At 49.6% G+C, this 17,448-nt stretch overlaps 1 protein-coding gene and 2 long non-coding RNA genes across 6 annotated transcripts; 2 read left to right on the forward strand and 1 right to left on the reverse strand.

Moving 5' to 3' along the window:
• Positions 1 to 1,757: 1,757 nt before the first annotated feature.
• On the reverse strand, positions 1,758 to 13,369 carry LOC102899140. 4 transcript variants are annotated; one of them, XR_006583331.1, is made up of 3 exons: positions 13,239 to 13,369; positions 3,170 to 3,632; positions 1,758 to 2,849 (listed from the first exon to the last, which is right to left on the reverse strand). It is a non-coding gene; the product is annotated as an uncharacterized LOC102899140 (long non-coding RNA). The 4 variants fall into 4 exon arrangements; XR_441031.4 differs by lacking the exon at positions 13,239 to 13,369 and adding an exon at positions 12,810 to 12,955; XR_441032.5 differs by lacking the exon at positions 13,239 to 13,369 and adding an exon at positions 12,764 to 12,929.
• On the forward strand, positions 3,627 to 5,612 carry LOC111561875. The gene is made up of 2 exons (XR_002744850.2): positions 3,627 to 4,320; positions 4,512 to 5,612. It is a non-coding gene; the product is annotated as an uncharacterized LOC111561875 (long non-coding RNA).
• On the forward strand, positions 13,036 to 15,328 carry HOXD1 (homeobox D1). Its single transcript, XM_003990947.6, has 2 exons — positions 13,036 to 13,872; positions 14,246 to 15,328. Exons 1-2 carry the CDS (start codon positions 13,227 to 13,229, stop codon positions 14,578 to 14,580), a joined length of 981 nt encoding a protein of 326 aa, XP_003990996.5. The 5' UTR covers positions 13,036 to 13,226; the 3' UTR covers positions 14,581 to 15,328.
• Positions 15,329 to 17,448: the final 2,120 nt, after the last annotated feature.

The following is a 17,448-nucleotide window of genomic DNA, read 5'->3' on the forward strand; positions in this document are numbered from 1 at the left end:
CCATTGTGTGGAAATAATTTAACTTCTAATCTTCTGGTGGAACAACAATCGTTTCTATTTGGATGTTTGTGTTTCGCTAAGTAATGATAGCTCAAATAATATCTAGTTCCCTTGTTCCTTTGTTTTTAAAATGGCATGTTAGATCGGGGGTGGTAGGGATTATCCTTTTGCAAAATTTCACTTTATCTGAGCAGGTTTAGAGTATACATGTTGTACAAGTGTATCAACAGAATAAATGACTTCAACTGAAGGGATATTTTACCCATTTGCAAGGTTTAAAATTGTTTTCTATGAAACTTGCATCCATAGGCAGAATTTCTAATTGTCTTGTAAGAAATTATTTTTTAAGCTATTAGGGAAGTCAAAGAAGAGCTTGCTGCCTTGCAGGGATTACAACAACCTTTCTTAACTGGCTAAATATTAAATAGATGAATTATCAGGCTGTTTAGATTCAGCCCGGTTTTCCCTCATCTCCTCTTCCTACCATAAATAATAATAAAAATACATAATGCATTATGGCTCCAGGCGTTTTCCAGCGCGGTGTGTTACCGCAGGAGTATCTGCTGAGTCTGCGGGTGTCTGCAAGGCCCCAAGTGTCATCTGCGGCTTAGGTCTCATGGATTAGACTTTAAACGGTGTCTAGGCCGGCTGACATCAGCTTCCTCTCACACTGATGCTCCAGAGAGGTGCGGGGTCGGGGGCTCCCTCTCCGGGCAGTTACCCGGAGGCACCCCTCTCTAACGGGGTGGGGGAGTTCGCTTGGGACAAATTGACTTTCTCTCACCTTTGGTGACAGGTTTCCTCGAGGCTTCCTAGAATGGCTTGGATTCTTTCCTGCCCTCGGCGTGTCATGTGATGGGCACACTCCGCCGCTCCTGGCGCGGGGAGGAGGGCGCGGTGGCGAGTCTGGGGAGGCGCTTCCCGCGCGGCCGCCGGCCAGGGCAGAGGAGGGCCTGCAGCACAGCCATTTAAAACTTCATAAATTATAAACAAGCCGCCTTGGCCTTCGCCATAAATTCCGCTCCTTTTGAGCCCGCAATTAGTGTTAGGAAGCACCGGAGTCTAAACACAACCAAACGCCCTCTGAAGGGCCCAACTGCCCAAGGTTGCAAACCTTTATTTATTTCCCAGTACCACCCCCCTCTGCACCCCGAGGTCTGCGCATACAGTCGCCTCCTCCCCCGCCAGCGGTACACTCGGTTGGGTTCCCGCTCGGCGAGGGAAGGTCACAATAGCTGCTCTATCGGCGGAGGCGCCCGCCTCCTCCCTCCCGGGCCTCGGGAAAGCAGAAAGAAGAGCGTGGGGGAGGGGAGCACCGGCTGGGCAATGGCGCTCTGGGCCCAGGCCTCTCCTTCCCGGGGAAGTGGGGGGGGAGTGTGTGACCTGGAGCGGGAAGGGGCAAGCTGGCAGGAGAAGGAAACCTCCACCCCAGCCCGTGACTTTTGCCCGAGACGGCCGCGTGGGGTACAATGGGGGAGGGCACAAGGCCTCGACTGTCCGGTGCTAGGTTGAGGGCGCCGAGCAAGCCGGGCTTCCAGGAGCGGCTGCGCCTTTGTGTGCGCAGCTTCCCTAAGGGCTCCGCGTCGGGAAAGGCCTCACAATGGCACTGTTGGGCCTACCCCTGGAGGTGGGGAAGGGCCGGGCCTCGCTTTGGGCATTGGTGTCTGGGAGGTTTACCCCCTTTGCTGCTCCAGAGGAGGACCTGGCTCTCTGGCTCAGGCCTTGACCAGCTCGGCTTTTTTTTTTTTTTTTTTTTCCCTATAGAGGCGGCGGGGAGCGCTGGGGGAGGGGAGGGATCAGTGAGGTTGTGGGGGATCATCCTGAGGCCTGAAGAAAGGGTCCATGGATGGGGGTGGCAGCGGTTTGGGAGCCCCTGGTTGTTCTGTCCAGGCAATCAAATGTTAATTAAAGCTGGGTAGAGAGGAGGCTGCAAAAATGGCCCACAGTAGAATGGGAGGTGGGAGTGGGAAAAGATTTAGCCATAAGGAGACCTTGCCGTGGCTACCAGGAGAAACTCAGGCCCAGCCAGGAGTGGGGTAAGAAGACCCAACTGAGCTAGCCAGGGGTACGGGGACGTGGCAGAGGAAAGGTCTGAAGAGCAGTCCCGGCCCCTGGAAAGGCAGTAAGAAAGGGCGATTAAGTATATGTTCTGCCTCCTGGCTTTCAGACCTCAGCCTCATCCTGGGTCCTGACAGAGAAAAATCCGCCTCTGATGGAATCATTAAGTTAACCATCCATTTGTACCATTTCTTTGTACAGGCTTTCAAATGAGAGAGAATGATAGAATATAGAGTGAGTACTTTCCCCCTGGTGCAGCCCCAAGCCTAGTCCCTATCACAGACACATCAGCCAAATCGGTTTCCCAGGCCCCAGAGGCTGCTAACCTTGCGGAACAGGATTTTTTGGATTTCTATCTGTAAGGAGTATTAAAAGACAGTAATTACCTATACTAGCTTCCCATTTCTTCTCTCTCCCCCATTCTGTACAAGCCAACCCACCCTTGAGTGAAGTGCATCTTCTCAGCCCTAAGTCTTGGGAGTCTAGGCTGTCCATCTGTTGAGGTTTGTTCATTAGGGAGGGACAAGGGGATGTGTGTGGGTGTATGTTTGAATAACAAAGAAGAAACCCAACATTCTAATGAAAAGTGTTCCTCTGCTTGACCTGGAGGAGCCAGAAGCTTGTTTACACTGTCAGTGTTCAAGGGACAGTCACAGGCCTGTTTGCTTTTATCCTGAGGATTAGTTGAAACTTTCTCTCCCAGTAAAGAACTGGCTAATCCCAGTTACAGATCCAGGAAGGTCCTCTTCCTCTGGGAGTTCTTGGTGTTACTTCGGTCCTTCTTTCAGAAACTGTAAGGGAAAAAAAGGGGGGGGGGGATGAAGAGAAGTTTGTGAGTATTAAATAAAAATAAAAAGAGGGGCAGGAGGCCCCAGTTCCCACAGGCCTACAGCCTCACCACTTTAGGGCACTGTGCCTTCCCAGAGAGGATATAGCTACCGGTGAGCAGACTCCTCCCTAGACACTTTGGACACAGTTGGGACACAGTTGAGACACAGTTGAGACTGAGTCACCAGCCATACCCTCCACCATCTCTGAGCACTGGCTCACTCTTGCAGAGGGCCCGGATGGAGAGGAAAAACGACTGGGTAGGTGAATCCTCTGTACTTACAGCATTGTTGGTACTGGTGGTGGTGAAGATCATCACAGAGGGTGAAATTTTAGTTTTCACTGTTCCCCTCTCTTCTGGTGCAGCTACACATGCCCTTATCCTTGGGGCCCAAAGTTGGTACCAAATGGATTTACACACCTGGCCCAAAGTCCACGCCTAAACACCTCCCTCAGGTCTCATAACCACCTTGGCAAGTTGGAATGGTCCAAGGGGAATTCAAGGACCCGCTTTCAGGCCAGGGGCAGCCTGAAGCACAGTGAACAAGTTTCCTTCCACACACGAAGAAGAGGAAATGTAAATGGATGTCCAATCACTTGCAGTAGCAGAAGCAGGTGAAAGGTCCCTAGGAGATTTGCAAGGTGGGCAATAAATAGTAGGTAAATCCTCTTGTCCTAGATCCTGTGGCAAAATATCTTGACTGGTTCCTATGGCTAGTCTGGATCAATTTATGGAAGAATAATATCTGGAAAATAATGAAAATGGGATGTTTACATCAGTAAGAGTCCAAGGAGGAGACTTTAAATTAGGATTCGTGGAGAGCAGATGAAGTGTTTTTACTGGGAAAGCAGGCCTAAAATCAGGCCAAGAGGACCTGTTGGGCCACGGCCTTTCCGAAAGAGGGGAGAAGAGCCTCGCTGCCTTGGGAGGAGACCAGGGAGAAGGCCTTTTGATGGCTCTATTGTTCCAAGCGCTTGCCCTACAAATACCACATCCCTCCCCGTCTCTTCCGCAAGGGCAGAGCGGGAAACTGGGTCGGTCGGTTGGGCCGAGCTCGAAGTAGCGACAGCGCTGGCACCAACCTCTCGGCCCCTTCTGCGGCCCCTTGGGGCGGCAACGGCGCGCCATTCCCGTCGCAGGCCCAAAACACACAAAGGAAGCCCCCACCCGTCCTCAGATGTGGGGGCACTCTGGGGAGGAGGCTGGCGTGGACCCCGAGTCTGAGCACCTCCCTCCCCCGCGGGGAACAATAGCCGCCGCCTCCCCGGGGCGGCCGGGCGGTCGCGCGGCACAAAGGCCGGCTCCGGGCCGCGCCACCATGTGACGCGCGCGCTCCTTCCGCGCTCTCCGGCCTGCAGCCGGGCGCAGTCAGCAGAGAGCCGGAGCGGCCAGGCTGCCTCAATCCACCTGGCACACTTTCCGAAAGACAAACGGTGAGTTAATCACCCAACCGGCTGGCGGCCGCGTCCCCTCTCGCCGGCGACGAGGCCTGGGGAGGGGCGGGGGGGGGGCTTGGGTGAAGGATTTCTCAGTGTGTGTCGAGGGTCGGGGGGGGGTGGTGGCGGGAGAGGTTAGTCCTATTAAGAATTCATCAATCACCCGGTGTGCACTTTTCACTCGACAGCGGTTCCTCCTACTTCAGAGCAAGTCTGGGCCAGCTGGGAGCCGACCAGAAACCGCAAGCAGAGGAGACACAGGCACCCGGGGAGAGCGCTCACGGAGGGCGCGACCCGCTGCCCCAAGCTCTGCGGCGCGAGGCCGGACACCCCCCCCTCCCCCACTCCCGGTACTCCCGGCCGCCTGCCGGCCCCGCCTCCGGACCCCTTGCAGCCCACGGCTCTCCTAAGGGGCGACCCCCGCGCCCGCCCCAGACGCACGGAGACTGTATACCCTGCCCCCCCTCCTGCTCCCCGCCCCCCGTCACACCCTTAGCGCAGCTGTACCCCTGGAAAGGGAAGAGGAAAATCCCAGGTTTTGCAGACACTATGTAAGAGTCTTAAAAAAAAAAAAAAAAAAAAAAAAAAAAAAGATTCCCAGGGGACTAGAATTCAGGGATGGGGCGGAGCTAGTTTAGTTCTCTTATTTACCTGCAGGAGTAATTTATTTGGAAGGAAGCAAGGGTATCCCTGTTAAACTTGGAACTAAACCTGAATGCCATATAAAAAAGAACACTAAAAATACACGTAAAATGCCAACCATAATGATATGCCTCTCCTCTCTTTTCAAGTGTGAAGGAAGGACTGGAGTATTTTTACTTCAGCTCTTTTGGGGTTCATTTTAGAAATACCAGAAAGGGATAGACTGAAAACTGTGAGCGTTGGTGGAGGGAGAGAGAAGGAGGTCATTAGCATTAGAGCTGTTTGCAGCAGGAGGTCATGGGTAAAGTGGGTGGTGAAGCGTTCTTATGGTGGTGCTTGTAGTCCTCGGGAAGTTCTAAGAAAGTTTCAGGCTATCCCCTCTTTTACCCTCTTTTTGAGTGACATCAGCTGAGAAATTTCTGACGTTAGTTAAAAGTTGTTGCCTTAGCCTATAGGAAAGAGCCCCTGAAAGACAAAATCCCAGCTCCTCCCTCCCTGTCTTCTCTCTCAGCATCCTCTCAGGTGGAAATTAACTTGCTTTGGAGAGATGTTCTACTATCATTTTACTTTAGATAGATAGAAGCTGTAGCATTAAGTCTTGCACAGTGTCCTGAATTCTTTAAGCAATTAAAATACTGGTCCTCTTGTCCTTGGGTCAGAGTCTCTCTCTCTCGCCTTGCCTTTCAGCAATACCTGCTGAACAGCTCCTGTGTGCACTGTGCTGGGCTCTCAGATCTAAAAATGGGTCACTAATAGTGTATGCCTTTTGATCTACTGGGGAAGAAAAAGAATCCTAAAACTGTGACAGATGCTAGAACAGAAGTATGGCCTAAAGGTTCCTGGAATAAAGAGAAGGAGCCACTGACACAAGTGTAGTGTCAGAAAAGGCTTCTCAGAGGAGGTGAATGTTGATTCCTGAAGTATGAGCTTTTTAGGTCTAGGAAGGAGGGACATACTCGGTGGAAAGAGCAGCACACGCAAGCAGGGAGGGAAGAAAGAACAAGGTCTAGACCTGGAACAAAGAGAGTTTGGAGTAGAGCATCTGGCTGGCGAAAGAGGTTGTATGAGGTCCGTGGAAAGGAGTCTGGAATTAATCTGCAGGCAGTGAGAAGCCACTGAAGTTTTTAAACTGGGACATGACGTTATCTATTTGGAAAGCTTGCTCTTTGGGAGGGATGCTGTGTCTGACTGGAGGAGGGATAGGAGGCAAGAAGGAAAGAAGGGGAAGCTGCTGCAATAATCCAGCCTAGGGAGGAACTAAGGTAACGAGGATGAAGAGGGAAGACATTTAGGAGCACAAATTCACAGGACTTGCTGACAGTTGGACCAGTGAAAGAGGAGTTATGGATGTTAATCCCTAGCCTTCTATTTAGAGGCCCTGATTGGGTAGCCAGGTCATTCACCAAAATGAATACAGGAAGGGGAAAAAGAAGATTTTGCAGGGGGAAACTAAGGACTTCTGTTTTAGGTCTACACTGTATTTTCTGTTTTGCTGATACATTGTATGACCCTAAACAATACACTTAATCTTTCTGGCCTTCAGTTTCATCTTCAGTGAAACAGTCAATAGATATCTACCTCATAAGTTTATCAGTAAAGTTGCGTGTGTGTGTGAGTGTGTGTGTGTGTGTGTGTGTGTGTTATCTTCACCAGGTATCTTCACCAGGTCTAAATGAGAATCACAGGCAAAGCTAAAACCGAGGGAAAACATCCTCTTACCCACACCATGCTGATCAATAACTCAGATCCTGGATGTCCAGTGAGAAATAAGTCTCAGGAAAATTAAAACCAACACCTACTGCTTCCCAGATATTGAATACAGGCTAATGCTTAGGACTAGGTCAGATCATATTGCTAATTAGAGCTCCTCTGCTTCCGGAGGGTACTCTCCAGGGACACATGCAGAAATGTGGTCTTGGTATCAGACCACTAAGGAGGAGGCCTCTTAGCAGATGTCAGAAAGCTTTTTTATATCATGTGTCTTTCAGGGAATGCTCGAAGCCACCCACTCTCTCTGAATCTCCTTAGGCTTCCTCGGGGCACAGGGCAGTACAGGAAAGAGTGCTGAACGTCTGACCTTGGCCATTTACATTGGGTGGGATAACGACCAACAGTTTATCTTTTCTGTGTCGCCATTACTATCTGTAAACTAGAATTATGAAAGGATCAAACAAGATAAAAAAGAATGGCATTTTTGGAGATGCTGTAAGGATAAGTAAAAGGTATTATTCTTTATTTATCAGACTGACAAAAAGAAAAACTTTTACTATCCCACTGACTTGGCAAGGGTATGAGGTAACAGGAATTCTCATATGTTGCTGGCAGAAGCATAAAGTGATTCACATCTAAGGAGAGCAATATGGCAATCTGCGTCAAGACTGCCAGCGCACATACTTTTGACTAAGTAATTCCATGTCTGGGGACTTTTCTAATAGGTTAAAAACTTGAACATGTGTTTGTAATGGGAAAACAATGAATAATAAGCGAAATATCCATTAATAGGGGATTAGTTAAATAAATTGTGGTAGGTGTGTACAGCAGAACAGCATGAAGTTGTAAAAATAAGCCAGGAAGTTCTGTATGCATTTATAGGAAATGATCTTCAAGATACAACAGGGGAAAAAACATGGTGCGAGAGAGTCTGTCTGGTACACCATCATTTAAGCAAAAAAAAAAAAAAAACAAAAAACAAAAACGTGGGGGGATTTATAGATAGAGAGAAACGTATAAGGTATCTCTGGAAAGACATGTAAGAAACTCTTAACTGGTGCCTATGTTGAAGGAGAACTAGGTGATGGGAGAAAGATGCTCACTGCATACCACTGTGTACCCTTTGAATCTTGAACCATGTAAATTTCAATGTATACCCTATTTAAAAAATAAAGGAGAAAAAGATTAGTACAAGTGTAACCGACCTGGGTATACCTGTGTTCACACGGTCCTAAATTTGTACTATCCAGTTACATTAATGGAAAGACACCTCTGGTTTTGATCCCCCAGGGGTCAAGCTCAGCAGGAAATGAGGGGATCCTTAACCCTTGCGTGGTGGAGGGGGTGGGGACCCAGATCCATCTCTGCCTTCTCTAGGAGTAGCTCAAGGTTGGGCCTCAGAAGTCTGGAGCACCAGTTCAGCAAATTGCAAAGGGAGGCCAGCAAGCCTCCCAGGCAGTCACACTGCCTGTGTGGCCTCCCAGAAACAAGGGTGTCTCCTTCAACATGTCTCTGCTTGCTCAGCATTGACCCTGCCACAGTGCAAAGGAGGGGCTGTTTTACTCTTTCCTCTTCGTACACTGTGGACAGGCAGCAGACTGTAGACAGTCGGGAGACCCAAGTTAGTTCCCTCATTTTTTGCAGGGTAGTTTTGTCTTTTTTTTTTTTTAAATGTTTATTTATTTTTGAGAGAGAGAGAGAGAGACAGAGCAGGAGTGGGGGAGGGGCAGAGAGCAAGGGAGACAGAATCCAAAGCAGGCTTCAGGCTCTGAGCTGTCAGCACAGAGACGGATGTGGGGCTTGAACTCACAGACTGCAAGATCATGTCCTGAGCCAAAGTCGGATGCCCAGCCGACTGAGCCACCCAGGTACCCCGATAGTTTTGTCTTTTAACCACTGAGTAAAGTTACTTCCTCTCTGAAATGAGGGGTTCAATGTCACTCATCTCTAAGGGGCCTTCTCGCACTGACATTTTATGACATCTTCATCTTTAATCAAAGGAAGAGTTACAGCTTCGGCCAAGGGACATTTCATTCCCTCTGGCTCCCCGGAGCTCAGATGTTCATTCCAGACAATTTGGGAGAGGTGGAAGGAAAGAAGAGTTGGCTTCGCCCTCTTGAGACTCCTATTCCTACTCCTCCTTCCTTCTTTCCATTACCTCAGAACTACTCTACATTTTCTCTAAAGAGACTGGGAGAGACAAACGCCTTTCACTTCCTACCTTACTGGCATCCCTAAAGCCAAGTTAGGAAGGTGACAAGGAGCGGAAGCCAGGTCTCTGCAAAGCACTATTTTATCAGCAAAACTTGGGAAAGTTCTACTGACTACTACTTAAGGATATTTTATAAAACTTCACCCCAACTAGACTTAGGCTGCCAAACCAAAATGTGAGAGCCATTTCACATTCTCTGCCCCTACCACCCAAGAGGCTTCTGGGCACTGTTCAGGTATAATGTTCCCGCTAGCCATGAGCTCTCATGATGCTAGCCAAGGGCCCCTCCCACCGAATTACCCCTCTCTTCCCACATTGCCCACCCCAATTTCTGAGAGGCAGAAATTCTCAAAATATGGTTCCCAAGAGCCCTGCTTGAGAATCACTCAAGAGGCTTATCACAACTCCTACTGGAGTCAGGCACAGTAGATAAAAATCTCTTGGGTGGGCTCAGGAACCTGCACTTTTAAAGAAGCTTCTATGCTGATTTCCACCCACATGAATTGGTTTTGGGAGCCGTTATCTAAAGATATCTTTTATCCGATATTAGTCATGGTAAAAACACACCATTCTGTCCATTTTTATTTCTGTCCAACAAACATTTCTTGTATGTTTACTGTGTGCCAGGCAAGGGCTTGACCCATGAGCCTTTCATTCACAAAGCTCTCAGGGAAAGGCACAGCACTCCAAACTGTTTTCCTCAAGGAGGGTCCTGTTATCAGGCTTCTGATAGGTTTAGAATTCCTGTCCTTCACCCCCACTTCCATCATGGGATGACTGAAGGCTTCTGCAGAGAACTACAAATCTTGCTTGAGAGAAAAGCCCAGAACCCCCCCCCCCCCACTTTTCACCCCAACAAGCAAGAGCCCTTCTACCCTTTGGGGCTGTGGAGCCAAAAGTCTGCATGTGCTCAAAGCGTCTCCAAGGGGTAACATGAAGAGACTCGTGGAGAGGGGTTGCAAGAGGCTTCTTAGGAACAACTGTAAACATACAGAAGACCAGAGTGTCACCCTCCCTCACTTCTGTCTTCTGTCTGCAGGAGAAAAAAAAAGTTTGTTGTTTGAATGAGAGACAAAGGTTGTCATGGGGGGTGGGGTTTCAGGGTGGCTGCCCTGGTTAGCAGTATGGGAGAGATTTCAAAGCATTCCGACATCAAACACAACCTGGCAATCAGGCCCCTCTGCTGTCACCTCCTGCTGAGAACTCACAGCACCCGGACCTGGCAGGGCAAGTGACCCTTGGGAATTCATGACTTGAACAAGCAATAAAATTAGTAAGACATTTCTCCCATACTCTGTGAACATCTAGGAGACAAACTTTAAAGTTACTCAAAATATCCTATGTTCACATCTTTCTGCATATAGCTCCTCCAATAATATCTTCCGATCTCTCCTTAGAGAACTATAGATTCACATTCTTCTGGAGTAGATTTATAGCATAGTTGAGACCTGTGCCAGAAATGAATCCCTTGTTCCTTTGGTTTGAGAGTATCTTTTTTTGTGCAGCCTAGACCTCCCCTAACAAAATGTTCTGACACAGTAGGTCCTTGGGAAATGATGAATCTGAGTCTGAGATGACCAGAGTCTCGGCTCCAATATGAATAAGTCAAGGACCAGTCCAGGAGTTGAGATGGCAGCTCTTGGCCCCAAGGTGTAGGATATGCCAAAGCCTGAGAGGTTAAAGGGAGTAGAGAGAAGGACGAACAGAATGTAGCTCCCTGTACGCAATGATCATTGAACTGCAATTGGGTCTGAACGAATATTGAACACCCTCCTCCCGGCAACTCCCACTCATAGTTCTGAAAACAAAACAATACAATTTTAAGAAAACAATCTCATTCTCTTTTAGGACATTTTCTTCCACCAGCGAAAGTTCAATCTCCAAAATTTTGCTTCAGAGAAACAGTGTAGACAGCTCATGGGTGGATCAAAGTCAATGCTTAATTGTGACAGGAAGGACCCAACCTTTGCCCCAAGTGCTTAGCAGCAGAAGCCTGGTCTCTGTTGCAATGAAGTTTGCCAAGGCACCTAGGCTGCCTGTTTTCCCTGAAACCTTAGAGCAAAGGCCCTTAGTGTGATAGGTTTTGGTCAGATCTGCCGGGCAATTAGGCTTAGTTTTCTGTCCTACATCCTGAGTTGCAGCCTGCAGGATGCCTTCTCCAGAGAGGTTTAGAAGGCCATCTTCCTTCTTGACCTGCTGGGGCTTCTGGGCCTAGGAGTTGTGATTAACCGAAAACCTTTCGAGAGAAAGACTGATTTAGACAGAGGTGTGCATGCTAGGTCACTATCCTGGTAAAAACTGGCTCTTCAAGTCTAGCCAGGGGTGCATGAGGTGTTATGTGAACTCAGCAGCATCTGGGTCGCTGATATTTTTGTATGGCCATCAGAGTTGGGGACAGCAAAAAAATGTTTCTACATATGAAGTCTCAGCTAGGTCTGAAGAGCTCTACCATTCCCTGTCCAGAGAGCTAGAAAAGAGACTCTATTTTTCTCTTTCAAAGAACTATTTAGGACCTTTGTCATCTGATTGGCTAAAGGAAAAGCCTGAAGTAGCAACATCAAGTTTGAAGGGCCATCTTCAGCACAGGATTCCATTTCCCAACCAAATCCCAGAACTCCAGCAGTGCCGCAACAGCAGAACTATTAGCTTTGTGCTCACTCCTAGCTGGGTACCCTCCACCTCCCCCCTCCCCACCTTGGCTCAACTTCAGCCTCACCAGGGTAACACTTCTGGTGTGGCTCTGTTTATTCACAGGTTCACATCCCTGTAAGGAACTGGCTCCCCGCACTGTGATGGCTCCTATTTTCCCCGGCTTCCTCAGAGTGGAATTTTAGGCAAGGGCTCAATCGCTCTTGCATGACAAGTGGATCAGTGAAACAATAATAAAACCTCCGTCACCATAACTAAGAGGCTATAATGGATCAAATTCTCAAGGGCACTTGAATAAGTCAAGAGTAGACCGTATTCACACAGTTTTAGGAAGCCACCCTCTCTCATGACTGCTGTGTGTAAATAACATTTATTTATATAGTTTTGCTATTTTCCTGCAGCCCCAAAGAAATGTTCGAGGAAGTTGAAAAGTTTGTCCATGTAAAGCCGGTCTTTGTAACCTTTCTAGTCTTCATTTCCTGTGCCAGTTGCACTTTTATTTCCCGTCTCTCCACGCTCAGTAAACAAAACCGTATTATCAAGGGAAAGACGTGAGCCCATTAACATTGTGAGCCCTCAGATTTCACTCGCAAGAGACGACGCAGCACTTATCTGATGGAACAGAAGCTTTAATTGCTTCAAGGTACAAGCCCGTCCAAACCTCTGAGATCTGACGGCTCCCTGGGAAGCCTCTGCACCCTCCAGCCAAGCGCCCCAGCCAGAGCGTGCGCAGCCCGGGTGCGGGAGCCAGCCTCCCGGAGAGGAGCACGAGCGTTCAACCACAAGCGCAGATGCTGTATTTGGATAACCCAGTTATGGGGGAAGCCTGGTAAACTTCTCCGCAAGGCAGAAACCTTATCTTTTGTCCCAATCAAAACCTGGCGCTCCAACACTCGCCCCCACCTTGACTCCACAAACGGTAAGAGCGGAAACTGAAGGGACTCTGCCGAAGTAACGTGAAAATCTAGTCTAAACGTGAAGATCTGATGCCGCCCCAGGTACAGAGCGCCTAGGGCACAACATTCAGTCCGGTGAATCGGAGGCAGGCTGAAAGCGAGGGAAAAGTAAACACGTCCTCTAGGTTTAGGGGAAGGGTAACACCAGTGCCAGGAAAACCGAAAGCGCATAGGGCTCTGAACAGTGCCCACGGGTCGAACTCCACGCTCCCTTTTCACCCCTTCCCCACCTCAGTGCCCACTATCCGCACCCGAGGGATCAGCCACCCACCGATCCAGAAGAACAAGCGTCTCGCCCTCTATCCTCTCGTCCTCACCCGAGCGGCTAGTCTTGCCTTTCTCCTCCCGCTTCGTCCAGTGCCCGTCCCGGGGGGCAGGCGTCCGGCGCTCTCGCCCCGCCCTTCTCCACGCCGCCCCGGGGCCGCGCCCGCTCTCCCCGCGGCCTGAGGGCGCTGGACGGCGGCCACCCGCGGGTTTGGCAAAGTTGGCGGCGGGGCAGGCGCGTGGAGCAGCGCGCCAGTCGGGACCCCGGCCGTGCGGGGCAGGCGCCCATTGGCCGGCCAGCGCCACGTGGCCACCCCCGCTGCTATATTAGGCCACTATTTACCTCCGGCCCGCTCGCCATGGCTCGGCGAAGGCAGTTCGGGTAGAGAGGAAAGGCGGAACGGCGCAGCCCGCGGCGGTCCTGCCCGGCCCCGCGCTCGGGCCCCCGCTCAGGCGGGTGGGCCGGAACCATGAGCTCCTACCTGGAGTACGTGTCGTGCGGCAGCGGCGGGGGCGGCGGCGACGCGCTCAGCTTCGCGCCCAAGTTCTGCCGCGCCGACGCCCGGCCCGTGGCCCTGCAGCCCGCCTTCCCCTTGGGCAGCGGCGACGGCGCCTTCGTCAGCTGCCTGCCCCTGGCCGCCGCCCGACCTGCGCCTTTGCCCCCGGCCACCCCCGCGCCACCCCCCGCGCCGCCCTCGGCCGCGCCCTCCTACGCGCCGTGCACCCTGGAGGGCGCCTACGAGCCGGGCGCCGCACCTGCCGCGGCAGGGGGCGCGGACTACGGCTTCCTGGGGCCGGGGCCGGCGTACGACTTCCCGTGCGCGCTCGGGCGGCCGGCCGACGACGGCGGGGCGCACGTCCACTACGCCACCTCAGCCGTCTTCTCGGGCAGTGGCTCGTTTCTCCTCAGCGGCCAGGTGGATTACGCGGCCTTCGGCGAGCCCGGCCCCTTGCCGGCGTGTCTGAAAGAGCCAGCCGACGGCCACCCTGGGACCTTCCAGACCGCGTCCCCGGCCCCTGGCGCCTACCCCAAGTCTGCGTCGCCGGCCTCCGGCCTCCCCGCCGCCTTCAGCACCTTCGAGTGGATGAAAGTGAAGAGGAACGCCCCTAAGAAAAGTAAGTATCTGGGCCTTGGACGGACGCGACTGGGGTTGGGATCGGAGCCTCCTCCGCAGAATTGTGCTGGGAGCGCGTTGCAGCTGCCCCTCTGGACGGCGATTTAGGACTTAGGAAGGAAATGCGTCCCGCAGCGCTGTTAAAGTAGGCGCTTTCCATTGAGCGTGCCCCAAGTACACGCTCCGAAAATGTGCCAGGCATTGAGGAAATTTCGGGAAGGCGCTCTCCGTGGGGCGTTTCTTCTGGCACAACTTGCGTCTACAGAGACCCAGGAGAGCTGAGCTGTGATTTTGATTCTCACCGGCCCCGCTGCTCGCGCGCGTTCTATGTCCGCGTCCTCTCACCCCACCGATGCCCTGTCTTTATGTTGCAGGCAAACTCGCCGAGTATGGAGCCGCTAGCCCCTCCAGCGCGATCCGCACGAATTTCAGCACCAAGCAACTGACAGAACTGGAGAAGGAGTTTCATTTCAATAAGTACTTAACTCGAGCCCGACGCATCGAGATAGCCAACTCCTTGCAGCTGAATGATACGCAAGTCAAAATCTGGTTCCAGAACCGCAGGATGAAACAGAAGAAAAGAGAACGAGAAGGGCTTCTCCCCTCGGCCACCCCTGTGGCTTCCCTCCAACTCCCCCTCTCAGGAACGAGCACCACCAAGTCTGACAAGAGCCCAGGGAGCCCTTCTCAGGCCCAAGAGCCCTCATGAGGTTTAGTCTCGGGGCTGAGAAACCTTGGCCTGCAGAAGTCATAGGTCACCTCACCCCTGTCTAGACTTACTAGCTCAGTTTGGGATAGAGGTTTCACTTGGGAAACGAAGTATCCTAGTCGGCTTCTGAGTTCTAGGCTGTAGGTGTAGAGGTATCAATTTGAGGTCTCGTAAGCCACTCGTTTGTGTTTTATTTGTGTCTTATCAGGGAAAAGGTGCCCAGCTGCCAGCCCAGCCCTGCTGCTATGTCGCCTAACTTAGTCATATGCAATTCTTGGGTGCCGAGTGGCAGAGTTGCTGATCTCTGACAACCCCTGATGTACTCAGAAGAACATCTACCCAAAGTTTTCCAGATTTTAATTTAAAGGACGGGCTACATGTATTCAGCTTGAGATGACCAAAGCTAGTTAGGGCCTCCTTGATGTAGCTAAGCTGCTTCAAAGATGATCTTCACACTTGCACTCCAGTTTTGTTGTTTTTTTCTTTAAAAAGCAGTTTCTACCTCTTCATGTGCCTGAGTGAAGATACAATCGCTGTTTAGTCAGTAGCTGAACAAATCCACAGGGTGGGTGAAGATTCGAACCTGAACTACACCTTGACACCAACTACTCAGACTTGAATGTAAATATATACAGTATGTATATTTTTTAAAATGTTTGCTTGCAATGAACTTCTCCATGGCATTGAATGTCCTAGCATGTAAAGAGTTCGAACTTTTTTTTTGTAATAAAAATTACAGAATCTGCTACTCTCTGTCTTTCCTTACGCTCCTTTCATTTCCATGATTTTTCTTTTTTTTTTTTTTTTTTAATTTTTTTTTTTCAACGTTTATTTATTTTTGGGACAGAGAGAGACAGAGCATGAACGGGGGAGGCGCAGAGAGAGAGGGAGACACAGAATTGGAAGCAGGCTCCAGGCTCTGAGCCATCAGCCCAGAGCCCGACGCGGGGCTCGAACTCCCGGACCGCGAGATCGTGACCTGGCTGAAGTTGGACGCTTAACCGACTGCGCCACCCAGGCGCCCCTCCATGATTTTTCTTAAAAGCTAATGGGGTTTCTTCAATTTGGAATTTCTTGATTCTGCTCTGGGAAATTTTTGACTGTAATAACTTTAAAAAGTAACAGACACATTTTTTATAGGTGGTTTACACACACAAGTAACGGACAATTATCTGAGCAGTTTAAGGGTGAAAAAAAACTACTCTGCCAAATATTCAAGTAACTAAGGAGGTACTATACTTTAAGTGCCTGAGTGTTATGGTGAATACAGAGACTGCACATTAACTCAAAGGTGTCCACTGTGGGAATGTCGTAAAGCCAAGAAGACACTGCATGCAGAATGACCTCCTTAATTCTTTTACCTCTTGCTCTCAGGCAAGGAAAAGGCAACCCGAAGATTTTGTTAGTTGGTTTGCGTTCTCTGAGAAAGGCAGCTGCATATCAAAAAGTTCTCAATGGCTGAATTCCCATTTGCAAAGTCAGGAATTACAAAGGAAGCTGGCAGAGACTTTCCACTTCCTGTAACCCAGACGAAGCATCTGGCCTACTAGGACAGCACAGAGGTGTCTCCGTTTTTAAAGGTGAAATATTTTCAAGGAATTCTTTGAAAGAAGCACAAAGTTTGAAAGTTGGTAGGAGGGTGGGTATGTGATAAACTTCTTGTTTTCACCCGAACTCCTAGCTTCTAACCCTGAAAGCACTCATGGTTGACTAGGCTTTTATGCAACCTTACAGAAATATTATGTGAAAAAATGCAACGGTCATACACAAAGCCAAGTGGATACTTGAGACAATTGTCAGGGCAGGTCCTCACTTTATGAATAGTTATAGCTGTATCTTTAAAATCTCTATAGTTCAACAAAAAAGCATAAAGACCCAGATAATCCAGATAAGAACTTTTAAGCTCTCCTTTTACCTAGATTTCTAAATTCTACTGTAGTGCTTTGTTTTCTTTAATGTTTTATTTATTTTTGAGAGAGAGAGAGAGAGAGAGAGCACAAGCGGGGGAGGGGCAGAGAGAGAAGGAGACCAGAGGATCCGAAGAGGGCTCTGAGCTGACAGCAGCAAGCCTGGATGTAGGGCTCAAACTCATGAACTGCGACATCATGACCTGAGCCAAAGTCGGACGCTCAACTGACTGAGCCACCCAGGCGCCCCTAGCATCACGCTTTAAGTCCAATAGTTCAGAAGTCTAACAGTTGTGGGTGATTACTATCCCTGTAAAACTGTGATGCGATTGTCTTAGGAGATTGAAGTTACACTTAAATTCTTGTCTTTTGCACCCACGGTTTAATGGAGTTGAAGAGATCGCGTAGAACTCAGGTCTGTCAATATTATTCTTTTTTTTTTTGTTTTTCACAGTTTCACCCTCTTTTTTAAAGGTTTTTATTTAAATTTCTGCTCGTTAACATACAGTATGATAGTAGTTTCAGATTGTTGATATTATTCTTGTGTTTCACCATCTGCCCTCCATTGACTTGATGCTAATCAGATCTTGTTTGAAAAACAGCCCCACCTCACCCTTCCACTCCCAGCTTTGTAGCTATTTGAAAGGACTTGTTACAGGAGCTGTGATCTCCTGGCTCCAGCCACCTCAGGGCTTCCCCTGCAGCGGTCTTTGACAAGACAATGTTTCCTTTTTGATAAGCATTAAATGTATACCTAAACAACAACAACAACAACAGTAAAATACCAACACGCTTGGTCATTTCCTTAATCTACCACTGTTTTCTCTGAGAAAATAAAGCTTTTCCTTTTGAAGCTGTAGCTAGCACTTAACCCTGATGGATGTCTTCCTTGATAAAGGTGGCTGTTTTGACATATGTATAATGTTGTTCTATGAATCAGACCAATATTAGCTATTTTTTG

Source organism: Felis catus, chromosome C1 (assembly GCF_018350175.1).
Source record: "Felis catus isolate Fca126 chromosome C1, F.catus_Fca126_mat1.0, whole genome shotgun sequence".
In the NCBI taxonomy this organism is placed as follows: Eukaryota; Metazoa; Chordata; class Mammalia; order Carnivora; family Felidae; genus Felis; species Felis catus.